Consider the following 16,821-nt stretch of genomic DNA (forward strand, 5'->3'; position numbering starts at 1 on the left):
ACCCTCTCCGTCTCCCAACCCAACAACCCATCCCTTGTCTGCCAACACCACGCCCTCAAAAAAACAAAAACAAAAAAAAAAAAAAAAAACAACCAAAAAACCACTTCCAGCCGGCGACCTCTGCCAGCCATACCGCCCAGGTGATTCCACCAGACTAAACCCTGTATACCGCATCGGTGCCCTGGGCCCTGCTTGCCCGTGTCCGTCTTCCCTCGTAATAGCCTTATTGCGTAGGGCAGGCAATGCGTATACCGCCACCACAAACTTTTGAGCCGCTGTAACCTCGCCATAAATTTGTGGACCTACAAGACTGACGTGCGTTTTGATCCAGCAGACTTTCGCCCTCAAATCAATCAAAAGTAATCTCAGTATCACACGGTTTTATTATTCTTTCTGGATACATTCGTCTGAGATACAAGTGGCCCTTGTTGTCCCGCCACCTCCCAACAACAACAACAACAACAACAGAAAAGCCCAAGCCCAGTCATAGCTTGAAGAACTCGCCCCGCATCACATCCATCACCATGGCATCCTCAACTACCACTACCAAGACCAAGGAGGAGACGGTGCGTTTGCCCAGGGAGCCCCGCCACCCCCCACGGGCCCAAAACTGATATCGAATAGCCCAAGCCCAGAACCCTGGCAGACATGTCCGAGAGCATCGACCAGGCCACATTTGAACAGATCCTCGAAATGGACGAGGAAGGCGAACATGATTTCAGCAAGGGTATCGTGTACGGCTTCTTCGACCAGGCTGAGAGCACTTTCGAGAAGATGGAGACAGCGCTGTACGTGACTGTTTTTTTTTTTTTTTTTTGTTTCTATGGAAATATCTACTAACAGTGCTGCAGGAAGGAGAAGAAACTCAGCGAACTGTCGTCGCTAGGCCACTTCCTTAAGGGTTCATCGGCCACTATCGGCCTCACCAAGGTGAAGGACGCATGCGAGAAGATTCAGCACTACGGAGCTGGTAAAGACGAATCGGGAACCAACGACGAGCCCGACGAGAAGGTTTCTCTAGAGAAGATCGGAAAGACCTTGGAGACCGCGAAGAAGGATTACAAGGAGGTAGAAGCCTTCTTCCGGGAATACTTTGGCGACGAGGAGACGCCTGACTCGCCAAAAGACTCTTAAGAAGTTGCGTTGGGGAAGAAGAGAAGAGAAGAAGCAGAAGAAGATGAATGAGTTTGGATGGACGCGGTAGAAGAAGGAGATCATACTACTGTCTGTTAACTGGATATACCACACACAATCACACATCACGAGAGGGTGGGTGGCAGGCAGTGGAGCAGTGGATCTGACCACACCACCACACCCTCGCATCCCATACACAACACTCGCATACTCTCCATTTCAATTCAACACAGCTCAATGAAATTCGAAATAACGAGATGTGATTCTCCATGTGATTCCACATACAAAAAATGAAGGCACGGCAACCTGCGCGGCAGACTTGAAGGGAGACGGACCTCTCAGGCTATGTACTGCACCACTTTTCTTGTCTTTGCCCTCGTCCTCGTCTCTGGCTGGCGGTTTTTTCGCCTGAGTGTCTCTCCCCTGCTCGTTAGATTTGTATTGAACCAATGACTGTATCGTTTGGTTATCAGGTAGATGATAGGTCTTGCCTCGTGGCAGGCATTATGAATGATGATATGTATGTCTCATGCACACAACGTTGTGGCATAAGAGGTCAGTAAGTACCTAGTCAAGACAAGGACGGTCCCAGCCTTGCAGTAATGCGCCTGTCTGCCCACCGTCTACGACTATTTATGAAAAGAAGCGAGAATGCGGGTTTTCCGCGGGCTTTTCGCAGGTGGCACGAGGCGAGGCCGGGGGAGTTGACGGTCGACTGTCGGCTAAGGACTGTACCACTTCAACCTCACAAAGCAGACCTCGCATCCCTCTCCATTGGATGCCTCGTCCTTTTCCGAGCTGCCTTCGCTCTTCTCCAATGGCTCTTTCTCCGTTCCTCCCGGATAAAACGGCTCTCTTTTTCTCTCTCAACTCCCGTCTCTTCTCGACTGCATCGTCATCGCTCCTGACAATGTAAACAACATCATCACCACCAACAACAACAAATTATGTGAATCCAGCCACTCTGTTTGTCTTTCGAGAGAAACACACCGCCAAGGAACCAGCAAGAGACAGATCTCTTTCTCATCTTTCTTTCTCGCTTGCTCTCGCAGTCCGTCCGTGCGGGATGGAGGTCGCACAGCAGACGCTCAAGCGGGAGGCGATTGACAGGGAGCTCCCGAGTAGTTTGCTGTCAGCGTACGATGGAGATACATTGTTGCTGTCTGAACTCTGAAGTGGCAAGATGTATGTATCCAGGGGTACGTGCGTTGTGTTCTTCGCTTCCAGACAGATTGATTCAACGCAAACCTACGATGGTATTCTCTCTCCCCGTCCAAGCGTGGGATGAGTCCTCGGATAGCTACATTGCTACAGATGACGAGTCTCTCGAAAACGGGGGTGTTGTGTCGTACACCTGTCAAGCCCCGTCGACCTCTGCCACTCTCTTACTCTCGCTCTCGCTCTTTGTTGCCTGTATACTGAGCTCGGCCTTTGTACCTGGATGATTGATTGCCCACCATATCCACATCCATCCACTGCGATCGTCGGCGTCGCAGGGCCAGGGAGGGACAACAACGGCGCTGCATGCATGCATCCCCAGTCACAAACGCAACAAGCTCCTCCTCCCTCCCGTCCTCGAAGTGCATCCTTCATCCATACTGGACATGCGTCGCCGACTGCTAATTGCCATTGCGACTGCTGCCGATATCCCGATTGCCGTCTGTCACCTACAAGGTTCAACGAAATCATGCTGGGGGGGGATGGATAGCCAGTCCATTGCAACAGCGACATACGGATGGATGGATCAGTCCACTCGACCATGGAGCCACATTCCTGCTTCCCTCCCTTCGACTGCCACTGCTGCATTCGAGGGCCGGGAGGCCGTTTGTACGACGCTTCTTGCCCTCATTAGGAAAATAGGCACCATCCCGGACTGGCAGGCGCAAGACTTGACTGGTCGTGTGTTCCATTCTGCTATCTGGCTGGGTGTATTTAAGCTTAGCGATGGTTTTCTTTCTTCAATCTTGCTGCTACTACGTTCTCTTCTACAGTACATCCTCCATCACATACTAGCTATATCACCAAACTCAGCATTTAACTCGATAAACAATACATCCAACCCATTCAATCTCTCTCTGTTCGTTATATCATAACAAAGATGGCCCCCGTAGGCCCCCGCGCCTCCAAAGAGGAGTTCATGCAAGCCCTCGGCCTCAACTCCCACGACCCCCAGCACGAGCAACACTACCGCGCAATGCGAGTACGTCTCCCCAATCCTCCTTCACCTCCTACCTCCCACCAAAACTCAAAAAGTCATACTAAGTATATTCATTCATCAATCCACAGGACGAAACAATCCAAATCTACGCATACCTAAACACCTCCCCCACAAACCTCCTAGACAGTCTCGCGTCCGACCCCGGCACAAAACCCCCTTACTTCTGGCACCACATCAAGCCCGAGCGGCAGCAGTGGGCGATCCGCGAGATCGCGCGCAACGCGAGCCCGCGCACGAGACCGCTCTTTGCGTCCGGCGAGACGGGCGGCGAGTATGCGCCGAATTGGGTCGCCGGGTGGTTGCTTTATAGTGTCTTTCGGAGTCGGGATGTGCGCAATAATCGGAATCGGAGGAGGGGCGAGGATGGGTCTGCTGCTGCTGCTGTGCAGGGTATGTGTTTCTTTTTTTCTGTTTCTGTTTTTTTTTTTTTTTTTTTTTTTTTGCCCTTGCACTATGTATATATTAGTTTGGGCTAGCTAACTGTGCGTGTGTGGTGTTAGGGCAAGCGTCAAGACAGTTGAGGCAGCAGGGGAATGATACTGGGCAGCAGGTGAAGAAGGAGTATTATGATCCGGTGAGGAATGGATAAATGAGCGAGCAATTGGTCTAGGACTTTTAGGATTGAATTTAGGATTCGTATTGAGGTGGAATTGTTTAGGGGCATAGCACTGCGAAGCTTGGAAGCTGAGATTGTTCCTTGGCTTGTCTTTTCTTTCTTGAATGCAAAGCGAAATGGAGTTGAATGTTTACGAGCAAAACAAGAAGTCTTGACTGTTGTTTCCAAGATTTATCTAGTATATGGCTTTGTCAAACACAAGTAAGAAAGAGGGGATCGATCGCGCTTTTGTATTTCTACTCAGCTAGGTTAAGGTATATTGTTCTTTGTTCCTCTAGTCGACAAAAGTAGTGGCCATATAACTGAATGTGCACACTCCCTTGCCTTCGAGTAGAATATTGTATGAAGATGATGCAGAAGGACCACAAGACGAGATCAGGTGCGTGATGCGCCTCTCAAGTCAGTTCTAGGGTAATTCCGTATCTGACCTTCATCCTCGAAAATGTCTTCAAATGCAATTTCCCTATTATTCATGTCCTCCCATATGCTAAATGCTTCACGCCCCTTAATCCGGCTGTACCGTAGCCCTTTAAGATTAGGATCCCCTACGCTGCTCGTGAATTCGCATATCTTCGCCTTCTCATATTTCCAGGAGATAAGGTCTTTGTCAACAATAACAACCGTCCTGTCAATTGCAGACTGCTGATCAGCAAAGAAGTATGGCAGTTGACAACCCTCCTCCTGTAGCTCGCAGAACACCTTCCAGATGTCACCCAGGCTCCCGTTTGCAGTCCCCTTGTCGCCGTTTTTCCAAGGTATCATACGGCATGACTTGGGAAAGACACCAGAATCTGCTTCGCATTCCCCTGGGGTTTCGACTTCGCTAATAATCTCCGTTTTTTGATCGGCCGTGAGGCTGTTTGCCATGAAGAAGACCAGGGTGACCGCCATGTGATGATTATGGTTGGGATCAATCTTCCGCAGTGGTGAAGCCAGGTAAAGGGGTTGCTCAGGTTGGTATAGAAGCTCTGTTTCAGGAACAGGGAGCTTTAAACGCTGATCTCTTTTTATTTCCTTTTGTAACTCGAAGGCCCGGTGCATATGACAATGGCAAACCATCGCATACCGAACCATCCGTCCAACGTTGTTTCGCGAAATAAACTTAAATCCACCTCCACCGTGATAAACAGTCCCAAATAAGGGTGTCGGGGGCATCGAATCTGGCTCTAGAAAGGCATCTCCTGGACCAGTCGGTGATAGGAGAAAGTTAACTGGGCATATAAATCGCGCATGTATGAGTTTCCAGTACCGTTCTATATCGATTCGGCTGGCGACTCGGTCGTATTTCCAGGGAATCAGGCGCACCGTTAGCTTTTTTGGAAATCTAAGACAACGGGCATGGAACTGCTTGTCACTCTGATCATCCGAATCCGAATCCGAGTCCGAGCTCTCCCCGCTCAGTTCACTGTCTTCGTCTTCTTCGCTTTCTTCGCTTTCTTCGCTTTCTTCGCTCTCATTGCTTTCATTGCTTTCTTCGCTGTCTACATCATCTCCGCCGTTGTCACTATCGTCCGTATAGTCCGGGTATTCTGGATAATCCAATTCCTCTCCATCTTCGCCATCGTCATCGTCTCCTCCGTGATCTTCAGTATCTTTGTCCTGTTGGAGAACAGGACCTGAATGTGCATGGCTTGCGTTATCTCCTCTCGGTGGGCGCATCTCTTCATGATTCTTTTTCAATTGTTCAATGTATCGATCCACTCGCTGCTGAATAGCCGACTGCATGTTCTGCCGCTCATTATCAGTTGACGGGAAAAGAAGAAAGATATTCAGTTCCCTCTCGCGAAGTAAAGATGGAATCCCGAAGACCTCCTTGTCAGTATCATACAGCCAGTCGACAACCTGGCTCACAAGTTCAGTTGGTAGCGGCGTGCTCTGGGACAGTGCCTCCTCGGCGGCAGCCTTGAATTCGTCACGCCCCGTCGTCGCCCGTGTATTAGGCGTGAACACCTCCCTGCTAGGATCATGAAGTTCGACGCCCCAGTTGAATAACTGCTCAAAAATGTCCAGCCAGTCATGCTCAAGGATATCAAGGAATTCGACGCTGTGCCTTGAATTGAGTATGTTGCGGTTTCCTTTCTTGCCTAACGGGCATCGTCTAGCAAAAACACGAATATGGTCATTGTCCTGGGTACCATCCTGCGGGATCAGGGGCTCAATATAGATCATCACGCCAAAATAACTTTCGGACCTAACCCTTTCGCTGGGATCTATCTTTCCCCTGATTTCGCGTCTCATGTAGTCGTCCGCAACGAATATAAACTTGTATCCTGCCCGATGTGCAAGGACGGCAAAACCGTAGAGGTTAGCCTTGCTATCTTTGAAGTACTTTTTGACGACGTATTTGTGTTGATGTGCCAGTGGCTGAAGGAATGCTGACTTCGGAGGTCGCCATACTTGAATCGATGCCGTCGGCCCGTTTCCGTCGGTGTCTTTGATGGATATATGGATGTCACTTATGACTTTGACTTCTTCAGCGGCGGTTAGATCTGCCAAGTTGATAAATAGGAGTGGGTTTTTGTCTGAGTCTGACGCTGGGGGTAAGCCGTAGGGAACGGTTTCAGGGTCGGCGGCTGTTTCTTTGTCCATCTTGAGCAGAGTTTAATTTTTAGAGCAGAAAGGACTTTGTAGTCTCTGGGAAAGACTTGGATGGGAAGTCGATGGGGTGGAATTTGAGGAAGGAAGATGGGGTGATGGAGAGATCAAAGGAGCGGGAAGTTGCGAACGATGGATGAAATGTTGGTGAAGAGTGATCTGGAGGAAAGAGTGAATTTAGCTCAAAACAACAGTCCTGATTTGGAGAAGAAACGCCCAATTCTAAGACATGGGGCTCAGCCATCTCAGCGATCCTGGCAAATGAATGTGTTCCGGTGAAAATAGGACCTAGTGTACAAACCGCGTGCTATATACAATAAAGTCTAAAGGATACAAAGAAAAGAAGTCAATTCGACAGTCAGCAGTTGGCTCTCAGTCATCTCCCTTCCCCTTGTCGTCTGAGCCTTTCTCATTGTTGCCCTTGTTCTGGTCTCGCTCTTGCTTCAAGGCCTCAACAACACGCTCATCTCGCTCATCCAGTCTCTCATCCCACTCTGTGTCATACTCGGCCGAAATGGTCTTGATCTCCCTCCGCAGAGAATTCCCTTCGTAGATCAGGTTCTCCCATTGCTGCAGGTCCACTCCCTTCAGCTGATATAGTTTCTTCTGACGCGCGTTGATGGTGAAGTCCAGTGCGGAACGGTATGAAATCTCGCGGTTGTGGTAGAGGAACCAAAGATAGCCCCCCATCAGCGTAGACAAACTGGCCAGGTATGTAATCGGCTCCATTGTATCCCAGCCCAAGTCAGTCCCGAACGTGAGTTTATAAACAAGACACCACCAGGTTACCAGTATTCCGAAGCCGCCGAGGGCCACCCGCTGCGCGCCGCGGTGTGCCAATTTATCGCATTCATGCTTGATCTCTGCAATTGTACGAATCCGGTCCGATATTTTCCTCAGGCGCATGCGAAGGTAGTGAGACCGCTCCTCGAACGAAGGGACCGTTATCCTGATCTGGTCCATACCTAACGGCGCGCCTTCGATGGCTACAATAAACTCCCCTGCGCGTGCAGCATCTCGTATAAAATCGCCAATCTCTGTCGCGTGTGACCAGCGCACATACCGTTGCTCTTTATCCCCATTTTGCGCCTTTTGCAGAGAACTATATGTATCGAGCTCATTTTTGGGCGGCTTCACCTCCTCAGGGTGACCCCGGCCTTTATCGTCTGCGACCGCCACCTCTTCTACCTCCATTTCCTTCGATGGGTCGGCAGAGTCCTTGGCTCCCTTGCTCTTTACTCTCCGTGGGCGGATTGGATGGTCTTCAAATTGGAATGCTATAAACGACACGCCCGGTTGTCTTTGACGTCCGTCATCATCCTTGATCGAGGTTAGCTCAGCCTGGATCAACCGTTCCAAGTACGATAGAGGCTGTTGAGAGTGGATAAGTATGGCTATTGTTTCCACATCTAAAGGGGAGTCAGACACTCTTTAGAAACCAAATGGGGGCATAAAAAAAACAAGACTCACCTTTTGGATGATCTGTTGGCAATGGAATTATGAGTTTCAGCAATCTCGATGGCGTCGTCAATAGCTTTCCTGGCCGGATATGAGCATTCGTCCAACCCTCTCAATGATATAGAAGAAGCCCAGGCCACTTACCTTTTTCTGCCTCCTGATCAAAGGTATCCCTGGGCCGCCTCTCTCGCCGTAGCCGGGCTCTGCCGTCCTCTTCGATTTCCTCGGACCCATTTCTCTCATACGAGGCCGACTCCCTCAACCCTGCCCGGTTCTTCTGCTCTACCGTCGCGCTCTGTCGGTGCGGCCCAGTATCCAAAGATGAATGCAGATACCGCCTCTCAGCCCCAATCGGCATCTTCTCCTGGCTCCATGGCCCATCTAGTATACTCTGAGTCCATGTTTGATACCCTGATAGCATATGTTTCCGGCGTAACCCTCGCCCAGCGTCAAAGCCGGGAATTTGAAGCCGTGAAGTAGGTGTATGAGTGAGATTTGCTCCTCCCGTCCGTAAGCCCCGCGTTACCGCCGAAGCGTAACGGCCCCGGAATGCCAATTGCATCTTTCCGGGTCAGAATGGATGTACGTTTTCGTTATCGTAATTGCTTGTTACTTCACGCGGAGAAGTATGCGGGAAAGAGGGGGTGGTGAGTGACTGGCAGCCGGTGTCTCGGTTGTAGTGGGGATGTGGTAGCAGGAATCAACTCTCTAGCATCCCTGGGTGTCTAGTCTATGTTCTGTAAATGTGATTCTTCTTTCGCGATGTTAAATAAAATGAATTGGTTATGCTTGTCGGCGTGTAGTTCCAAGTTGTTGGCTCGGGGGAGCTTACAGGCGTGATGTCATTATTACTCAGCCGCGCGTCGACATCACGCTTTCCGGTTTGGGAATTTGGTCTGGCCCATTGACGCTGGGGGTGATCCAAATATAGATCACATGTTGAAAAATATACAGCTGTATGTGAATTGCAAGGCCTTGAATGAAGAGTCCAATCAATGGGTGTTGCTATGGACAGACCTTGCGTCTAAGCCCATTGAATGAAGATATGCTTGTGAATCATGCGAAATATACCTATCATTTGCCGAAAGCATCAGACTATATAAGAAGCAGACAAAAGCTTGGTTGACGCTAACTCGCTGAGAAAAAGAAGGGGAAATGATCGCTGGCCACCACAATGCAGGAATTAAGCATGTATACATTCTGGGACTCTGCGAACCTGCCAGCAGACCAGATTCATCACTCTCGGCCACCGAGAGTAAAGAGACGAACGCTGACAGATAAAGTAGCCATTGAGACCGGAAAGGAGGGTTAAACAAGGTAAACTAAAAAAGTATCTCAGTCTATAGGATATTCAAATTATGTCGTAAGTCATCAGTCATAAATTTGGCGTCGTTCGTCTCGCATCAGTCAAAAAAGGCACGATTTTTTTTTCCAGTCATCACCTCTCAGCGCAAAGCTTCGCCTGTATCTCTGCTGTGCCAAGTGGCGTTATCTGGGGAATCCCGTATTGGCAGGGTCCAAACACTCGGCCGAGGTAAACTACAAGGCGCGACGACTGAAAGCAAACGCCCTGGGGTGCGGACCAATGGATCGTCGATCACGGCCCATAAGCTCCCCTTCGTAGCTTTCAGGGCTGCTTCCTCCGCTCCTGCTCCCCTCGCTGGCCGACATGTCGATATCGTCTAGGTAGCGGGATCTTCTCCCCTTGCCAATGGCCACAGGTATCCCCTGGGCGACTCCACCGTGGTCGTGGCCAGCCGGGTACTTGCCGTCATTGACGGAGAAGTTGCGACAGATGAGGTAGGCCCGCATTGCTGCGTTTTCACGAGCAAGGGTCTCGGAAGCGCAAACGACGTCCGTTTGGTACTCGCGATTGTTAACGCGGACGATGCAGGTGTACCCGGTTGCGCTGGCGTAGGATTCGTAAAGCGGCTCTGGCCAGTGACGGCGCCGACAGAGACCTACATAGATGGTTATTGGATGTTGAACTAATTTTAGGCGACGAATCCCTCAGTATGAAACGCCAATAACAACAATTCCCCGAGAGGTCAACAAATCATAAAACCAGGAGATAAGATGGGTCTCCTAGTTGCACATTTCCCATCTAAATGAGGGATTGCATCGTGCGGTGGAGAGGGCAATGTTGACAAGGCAATCAACAACCCTCCCAAGCATGAGGCGCAGGACCCTATGGAGTCCAATTGGGGTAGAATATTGGCGTGAAGGGACGTCAAACAAAAATAGACGAACTACATACTTGCAAGGTAGAGAACGTAGTACATCTTGACGACAAGGAGATGCCCAACGGTTCGCGTGGCGTACGACGAGGTTGGGTCAGTATTCGCTGCCTCGGGCTTCTTGATACTGCACGAGATCCCGGCAAACACCCAAGGATACTGAAACAAGCCCTATATTAACTGGTGCTTGTTTGATGCCCAACGGCCACGTTTCTCTGCAACAGCGAAAGATCCGCGGCAGGGGATGGATGGAAGAGGCTTAGGATAAATAATTTGAGGCAAAGAGGTGAGAATCCACAGGGGATATGAGGCTAGCAACCCTAGGGAAACGACAGTATGTCCTGCACTCGCGGAGGAGAGAAAAAGAAAAAGTCGGCGACGGCCATCACGTCAGTTAGGTATAATCAGCTCAAATAAAGCAGGTGGGGTTCATAAAGCAGCGGGCAAGAGTTAAGGGCAATAATAAAAGAGTCACAAAAATATCGAGGACAAAAAGATCAAAGAAAAATAATGGAAAATAATAAAACGGACTCAGAAGCAACGGCTTCCAACCGGCCCAATGGCCTTCTCCACCAAGTCGGTGGACAAGAGGAGAAATTCAATGGTCCAGTGCGGTCCTAAAGTTCCCTAGCTTCAATCGTCTCGCTTTCTTTCTGTTTGGAGGTTGAAACCATGATGTGCTGGCATGGCTTGGAGCCAGTGGTTCGGCATAAAGATCAGGATGTCCTGACCCATCTGCCACGGTGTAATTCGCCGCTGATCTAGGCGGCGAAGATTGACATGGTGCTCAGGATTTCCCGGTCATCTCGGCCATCTCGGCCTTTCAGAAGTAGTGCAGGGCAAGTGCCGGTTCCCTGGGTTCCAATCATCACAAAGTGAACGCCTTCTAATTTTTCCCCTTCTCAGGATTCCTCTCATGGCGAGGTATGAGAAGGTGGCTTTGTAGACCCCGCAGAGGGGACAAAAGCATAAAAACACCACCCCAACCTTAGGCCTAAGCAGTCAAGAAATTCCTGCATGGCAAGAAATTATAATAGGAATAGCTTCATGTGAGCCCGCTAATGCAGACAATAAGAAGCCACGACGAGTAAAATGGCTCATGTCGCGCAGAGACGCCCTGGCTGAAGTCCCCGGATGGGATCCCTGAGGGTCCAAAGACAATTAAGAGCGTATGGCAAGGGGCCAAATTGAACATGATTCAGGACAATATCCATTGTAGTCCTTGATTTATCGCAATGGGACCTAATTGCGCCGGTTGGTATTGGTTGACTGATGTGAATGAGACGATCATGCTCATCCTTAGCTCGGCTCACAAACCGAAAAACGCCCTCTCCGCTTCCTGTTGAGGCGCGACTTTCTCGTTAGGTGGGCTTTAGTTGCGAGCATACACCGTATGAAATTGGCGCCGATCATTGTATAATACGAATGTCCTGGGATCCAACTCCAGGGGGAATCAGGGAAGCGGCAGCATTCCCAAGTTGGATAATAATGTTTGGCGCTCGTCTCTCAACGACATTATTTCGGGGTGGGACGATAGACTAGCAGTGTGGAAAACCGGAGGAGTCCTGGATCGCTCACCCGTGGGTCAAGAGCAGATTGGCCCAGCCAGGGCTGGTTCCTCTTGTTGACAGGGAGGCATCGGATGCACTGATGAGTTGGCAGTTTCGCTTTGCTTTGCGCAGCGGGGAAACCCATGCCACTTTCTCGCCCCGGACACGAGGCGGAAAGGATGAGAAGACTTAAAACCTTGCAACGGTGTTAGCTTGATCCTTTCCATTGACCATTATTGATATCTCCAGGAAGTTTCAATTCACCGTTAGCAGGGGCCAGCCTGTGTTGGTTGATGGATCAGGCCCGATCCCTCTCCTTTTGCCTTCGGGATGGACGGGCTGCAGCAGACTCCTGTGCTAAAGTCTGTGCTTGGTGCGAGCCTGCCCTCCGTCAAGAAATTAATCTTGCGGCGTTGCGATGATGACGTGAATCGAGCGCCTCTCCGATTGAATCCCCCCAATCCTCCCCCGTTTCTTTGGAGCCTTTCCTCCGATCCGCTGTGCTTTGAGCCTGCGCTTACTCGTTACAGCGAAGACGAGCTTACTATGCGTCAGGATCCAATCCGTGATGATGGAAAGCTGAGTTGGTGCTGCTGTTGAACACATGTGAAAAAGCTGTCTGAACCCATGTTGGGGAAATGAAGGGGTGATGGAGGAAAAAAAAGAAAAGAAAGCATGGGATCTTGGTTGGTGGTAAGGACTGAGTGGTCCGGTTAGGGACCAGACTGCCGCCGCACCAGATGCCAGCAGACATACAGTCCGTCCTTGAGGTTTATATTATATCACACAGGCACTTTAGATAGATATACATAGAACATATCTCCGTTGTTCCGTCCCTTGCTTTACCATCCAGGTCTGTTACCTCATTTCGCGTGGCTCTTGTCATTCTCAAATAATAACTACTAGTCGTGTTGCCTGCATGACCAAAAGACATGAGGGCCGCTGGTGCTTACTTCTGCGGGCTACTGTACAGAGAATATCAAAAGAAATTTTGATTCGGAAATTATATCTCATCCCACTAACGGACAGTTTTGTAGTCCTTCCCTTCGTGCGCCTGATTTGTCGTAATATTCAAGTGTCTCTTACTCCCCGTGTTTCAATCCAGAGGTTTCTGTTCATACCAGAGACGCATGTTTTCCGCAGACTTGTGAGGAATAATGTATAGGGGGTGGAACGCTGTCAAGCGGTCCATTTCATCGAATACGCTAACATCGGACACTCCGTCATTTGAGTCTCGAGCAGGGCGATATCTCCATGAAAATGCGGACGATAACTGTACGTCAGAGATGGGGCTTGAGTCGGTATGATAGTGATAATGTTGAACGGAGCTGAGGCCGGTCAAAGTGTAGCATGTGTGGTATGAATCCGGGTGTCTTCAAGGTTGATAAGTTAGCATCCCTATAATAATAACGGTGCCATAATCATGCCAAAATTTCAACCTACTTTCCAGGTTTGTCGCGAAGCCCGCCATTCTTCGACTGACAGCAACCCAGGATATATCTCGTCAGCCCTTCTCGGCTATAAAGATTACCAACAGCAGATCGTGGGCGACCTCCAGCACTCTGGGCTCCATCTAGTGCAGCTTGAATGAGTGGCCAGCAGCTCCCAACCCAATGACTATAACATCCATCAACCAGCTTATTGGTTCTGCCGGCAAACCCTCCTTCAGGTGCATACTGCCTAGCAGAAAGCCAGGATAGGAGTGATGGCACATCCATACATCTATTTCATCAGTCAGCGCGCTGGTACCCCTTGAAGGGCGAGCTATCTTACTGGGGTATAGTCTCTTCGGGTTGGCCAAGGATACATAGACACGCCAATGCACAAAATGCGTAGGCGCCATGCGCTTCTGAGCCTGGGCTTCCGGAGATTCCACCCTCGAAAGTTTGGCCTGAGACATCTATTAGTTGCATCCGCCGATCAAGGGGTGGACCAAGCCTACATCGAGAGAGATATTCTGAGAGGCCATCTGTGAATGTCTGCAAGCCATACTCTCGGGCTTTGGCCTCAGGGGGCAAAGTGAGTGGCAAGTTCAGGAGCGAGATAATCACCATCGCGCAGTAGGCGCCTCTAATCATGCATTTAGTCAAATGAGCCCAGCACACATGAAGATGGAAAAGGCAAAATTACCGCACGTCTTCTTCCCCACCGTCGAAAACTGTGATTCCTCCATCTGGCTGCTTCAGGTTTCCGAGCCATTCCCACCTATGTTGCTGTTAGAACGCTATGATCCCCTCTCAAGGCCGGGGTCATATCTCACATTGCTTGGCGATCAATGAGATTTAACGCTTCTTCACCACCAACCATAGCTAAAGACAACACCGCAGCATAACTTGATGCGCAATGTGATATTTGGCCATGACCCCCTCCAAACCCACCTGTGGGATTTTGCATGGGAGTAATAGTAGAGATTGCACTGAGAAGGCGGGAAACGGTTTAGAAATGAACTTGAATCAAGGAGCGGTGTTGGAAGGCTTGGGCCCAGCCCGCCGCCGTATAGGCAAGGTGATACCTGCAAGCAAGCGCAACATTGGAATTCAAACCGAGCAGTTGCTTACCGTTCACAATATTTAGTGACATCTTCTCCTAGAAGACTCAGACCTGCGAGCGCCCAATAGATCATCCAAGGCCGACTAGCATCCATTGCAACGAAACCAGGAGGATAGTCCTCTAAAGAATCATACAGGTAGCCAATGTGCTCATCCCGCAAGAGCGGAGACACGCCATGCCGATTCAATGGGCCCTTTTGGCTTCCGTGGGAGCCCGCTAAGAATTCCACGCATTTTTTGACAGTCTCGTCCTGTTGCTCAGTTGTTTCGGTGATGAGCTTGTCACGGACCACAGGCGGTTCTGAGAAGAGAGCTGGGATAGCGGGATGTGGTTCCGCCATTCTGCCTCTCTGTTTTGGCGATAAATAGTACTTGGGAGCGGTAACTAGAGGGAAACTCCTACTTGTCGGTAGATTGGATTGTGTTCTTTTCGACTGCGGCTTCTCTATCTGAGCCGGGTGGCTGGTTGCTGGGAATCGAACCTTTCGACGCTTTTTCCCCGTAGCAGCAACGACAGGCATGGACCTATGGAGTGAAGAAATGTATAAAAGCGCTGGTTTAATTCCCCATTGAGCCGCCACTCATGGTAATCATTAGTGGTATTATTGTAGATGGCTGTAGGTATTGTCTGTTCTGTTGCTTCAATGGACGTGGAGAGCATTGTTCTTTTCCGCTGACCAAATCGTCAACTGCCCCTCAGCCAGGCGAACCAGCCAAGTGCGCAAGACCATCTTGTCCCGCAATTCCAGGCTTCTCACATACCGAGTACCAGGGAACCGTGAATACTACTGTGGAATCTGGAGCTCTCATAGTCTATCTAAATATCTGGTGACTAAGTCCGTAAGACGATGCTTGGTCTTTGCTCTTTCTCACGTTCCGCCACAGCCATGACAGGTCCCGTGATCCCAGTTCTGCCGAACAAATGCAGGAAAGATCAGCGTCTCCCTTCTTGGAATTGGATACAGCTGACGTTCCATCTCCCAGCCCCGTTCATAATGACAATCGCACAGCCCGCCATGCCTTGTCAGTTGTCACAGGCGTCTGAGTTGCCAGAATCGGGATCTGACTTCGATAGAGCATGCTTGCCGTCAAACTTTCCCCCCTTGTATCATGACAAGCATTCCTCATCGTCTTCGATCATCGCGAGTTCGATAACCTTGCTGCTCAAGGCCAGTGCGAGTTTAACCGGTAGTCTATTTGCTGCTAACAAACAACTAACGTGACAGTTGGAATGGCTTGCATAACTCAGTCAAAATTTAAAGTTATTAGTCGTACGCTTATTACTGCCAATTATCAGGAGTGTCCCGAAAATTGCGACCTTGAGCCGTCAATGATACAGCACTTCTGTCTTGGTGTCGCAGCCGCCCGTTGCTCTGATCGCGATTCTCAGTGCTTCTGCTTGAATCTGAGCTCGCGGACAACAAAGAGATCAAACGCGTTGGACAGGTTGTGCGATGGCTTGCAGCTGCAGAGGGTCTTTCTGCGAGCCAGAATCCATTGAATCGACAAGGATCACAGCCAGAAACTCGATTCGCCCAGCATCACCAAGGTGGGGAACCTCCAGGTTTCGACGGCTGCAGAAAACTCTCCTTTCGGCTTGTATCTTGCTTCCAACTGCACTGGGCTTTTTACCCCTTTGAGATGCTCCGAGGGGATGCGTCAATCTCCGGAGGAGCTTGCTGGTATACTTTACACCTTGCATGTTGGTTGAGAAGCAAGATATGACCTATCAATCGATCCCCGATTGCGCCTGAACCCTAATGAGGAGAATATGACCTTTGCCACTTCACCCTTACACCAAGACGGCGCTAAGGAATATCAAAGCCGCACGACAAAGGACAGCGCTTGTTGACATCGGCAAAAGAATGGGGGAGAAAGTCTGTCTCAATGTTCGAGTGCGTCTGAGTTACATCTCGCAGTCACAAGCTGCGGAAGGATCTCATACTTGCGTGATAGTGAGACGAGCATACTTTATCTCCTCATCAGCTGTCGCTTACCTCGCCATAATCATCTGCCCGGCCATCGCGACAAAATAGACCCAAAAGAGACCGAACTTCGGACGGATGATGCCGTACAGTAGCGCGCGAATGAAGTTTGGAGCTAGTGCGACGTCACCCACCTTGTTGACAATGGGGCTACATGTGTGCAGTGATGATTGACTACTGATTGAGGATTTGGTGATTCACTGATTATCGGCAGTGTCTAGCTTGGTAAACGTCAACTGACGCGTATCTTACTCGACATACATGACTCCAACCTTGTGCTTCTCTGCTGTAGAGAGGACGCAAACTTGTTCCCACTCTGCTCGGCTGTATCGTAAAATAAACAAAAAATAAAATAAAATAGAGGAAACGCGGGCGGCAGTTGCCTCGAATGTAGTTCCCAAGGGCTATTGATAGCGATTCCTCGGACAGCCAGATTTACTCCGATGAGTCCTGTCACACTCACAGCAGGCTGACAAGGG

The 16,821-nt window shown here is 49.9% G+C and overlaps 6 protein-coding genes across 6 annotated transcripts; 2 read left to right on the forward strand and 4 right to left on the reverse strand.

Annotated features, from left to right (window-relative positions):
• Positions 1 to 524: 524 nt before the first annotated feature.
• APUU_21045S (Hpt domain-containing protein) lies at positions 525 to 1,134 on the forward strand (the record flags this gene model as incomplete). The annotated part of the gene is made up of 3 exons (XM_041699754.1): positions 525 to 566; positions 625 to 788; positions 852 to 1,134. The coding sequence occupies 3 exons, from the start codon at positions 525 to 527 to the stop codon at positions 1,132 to 1,134; spliced, it is 489 nt and encodes a 162-aa protein (XP_041552807.1).
• Positions 1,135 to 3,232: 2,098 nt separating this feature from the next.
• Positions 3,233 to 3,941, forward strand: APUU_21046S (uncharacterized protein; the record flags this gene model as incomplete). The annotated part of the gene is made up of 3 exons (XM_041699755.1): positions 3,233 to 3,334; positions 3,421 to 3,742; positions 3,853 to 3,941. The coding sequence occupies 3 exons, from the start codon at positions 3,233 to 3,235 to the stop codon at positions 3,939 to 3,941; spliced, it is 513 nt and encodes a 170-aa protein (XP_041552808.1).
• Positions 3,942 to 4,343: 402 nt separating this feature from the next.
• APUU_21047A (uncharacterized protein) lies at positions 4,344 to 6,557 on the reverse strand (the record flags this gene model as incomplete). The annotated part of the gene is made up of 1 exon (XM_041699756.1): positions 4,344 to 6,557. The coding sequence occupies one exon, from the start codon at positions 6,555 to 6,557 to the stop codon at positions 4,344 to 4,346; it is 2,214 nt and encodes a 737-aa protein (XP_041552809.1).
• Positions 6,558 to 6,935: 378 nt separating this feature from the next.
• Positions 6,936 to 8,583, reverse strand: APUU_21048A (uncharacterized protein; the record flags this gene model as incomplete). The annotated part of the gene is made up of 3 exons (XM_041699757.1): positions 6,936 to 7,972; positions 8,034 to 8,102; positions 8,166 to 8,583. The coding sequence occupies 3 exons, from the start codon at positions 8,581 to 8,583 to the stop codon at positions 6,936 to 6,938; spliced, it is 1,524 nt and encodes a 507-aa protein (XP_041552810.1).
• Positions 8,584 to 9,560: 977 nt separating this feature from the next.
• Positions 9,561 to 10,303, reverse strand: APUU_21049A (uncharacterized protein; the record flags this gene model as incomplete). The annotated part of the gene is made up of 2 exons (XM_041699758.1): positions 9,561 to 9,982; positions 10,279 to 10,303. 2 exons carry the CDS (start codon positions 10,301 to 10,303, stop codon positions 9,561 to 9,563), a joined length of 447 nt encoding a protein of 148 aa, XP_041552811.1.
• A 2,601-nt stretch (positions 10,304 to 12,904) lies between these two features.
• On the reverse strand, positions 12,905 to 14,878 carry RAM1 (CAAX farnesyltransferase subunit beta RAM1; the record flags this gene model as incomplete). The annotated part of the gene is made up of 7 exons (XM_041699759.1): positions 12,905 to 13,181; positions 13,252 to 13,530; positions 13,582 to 13,699; positions 13,751 to 13,878; positions 13,939 to 14,013; positions 14,069 to 14,224; positions 14,367 to 14,878. 7 exons carry the CDS (start codon positions 14,876 to 14,878, stop codon positions 12,905 to 12,907), a joined length of 1,545 nt encoding a protein of 514 aa, XP_041552812.1.
• Positions 14,879 to 16,821: the final 1,943 nt, after the last annotated feature.

This window comes from Aspergillus puulaauensis, chromosome 2 (genome assembly GCF_016861865.1).
Source record: "Aspergillus puulaauensis MK2 DNA, chromosome 2, nearly complete sequence".
Taxonomy (NCBI): Eukaryota; Fungi; Ascomycota; class Eurotiomycetes; order Eurotiales; family Aspergillaceae; genus Aspergillus; species Aspergillus puulaauensis.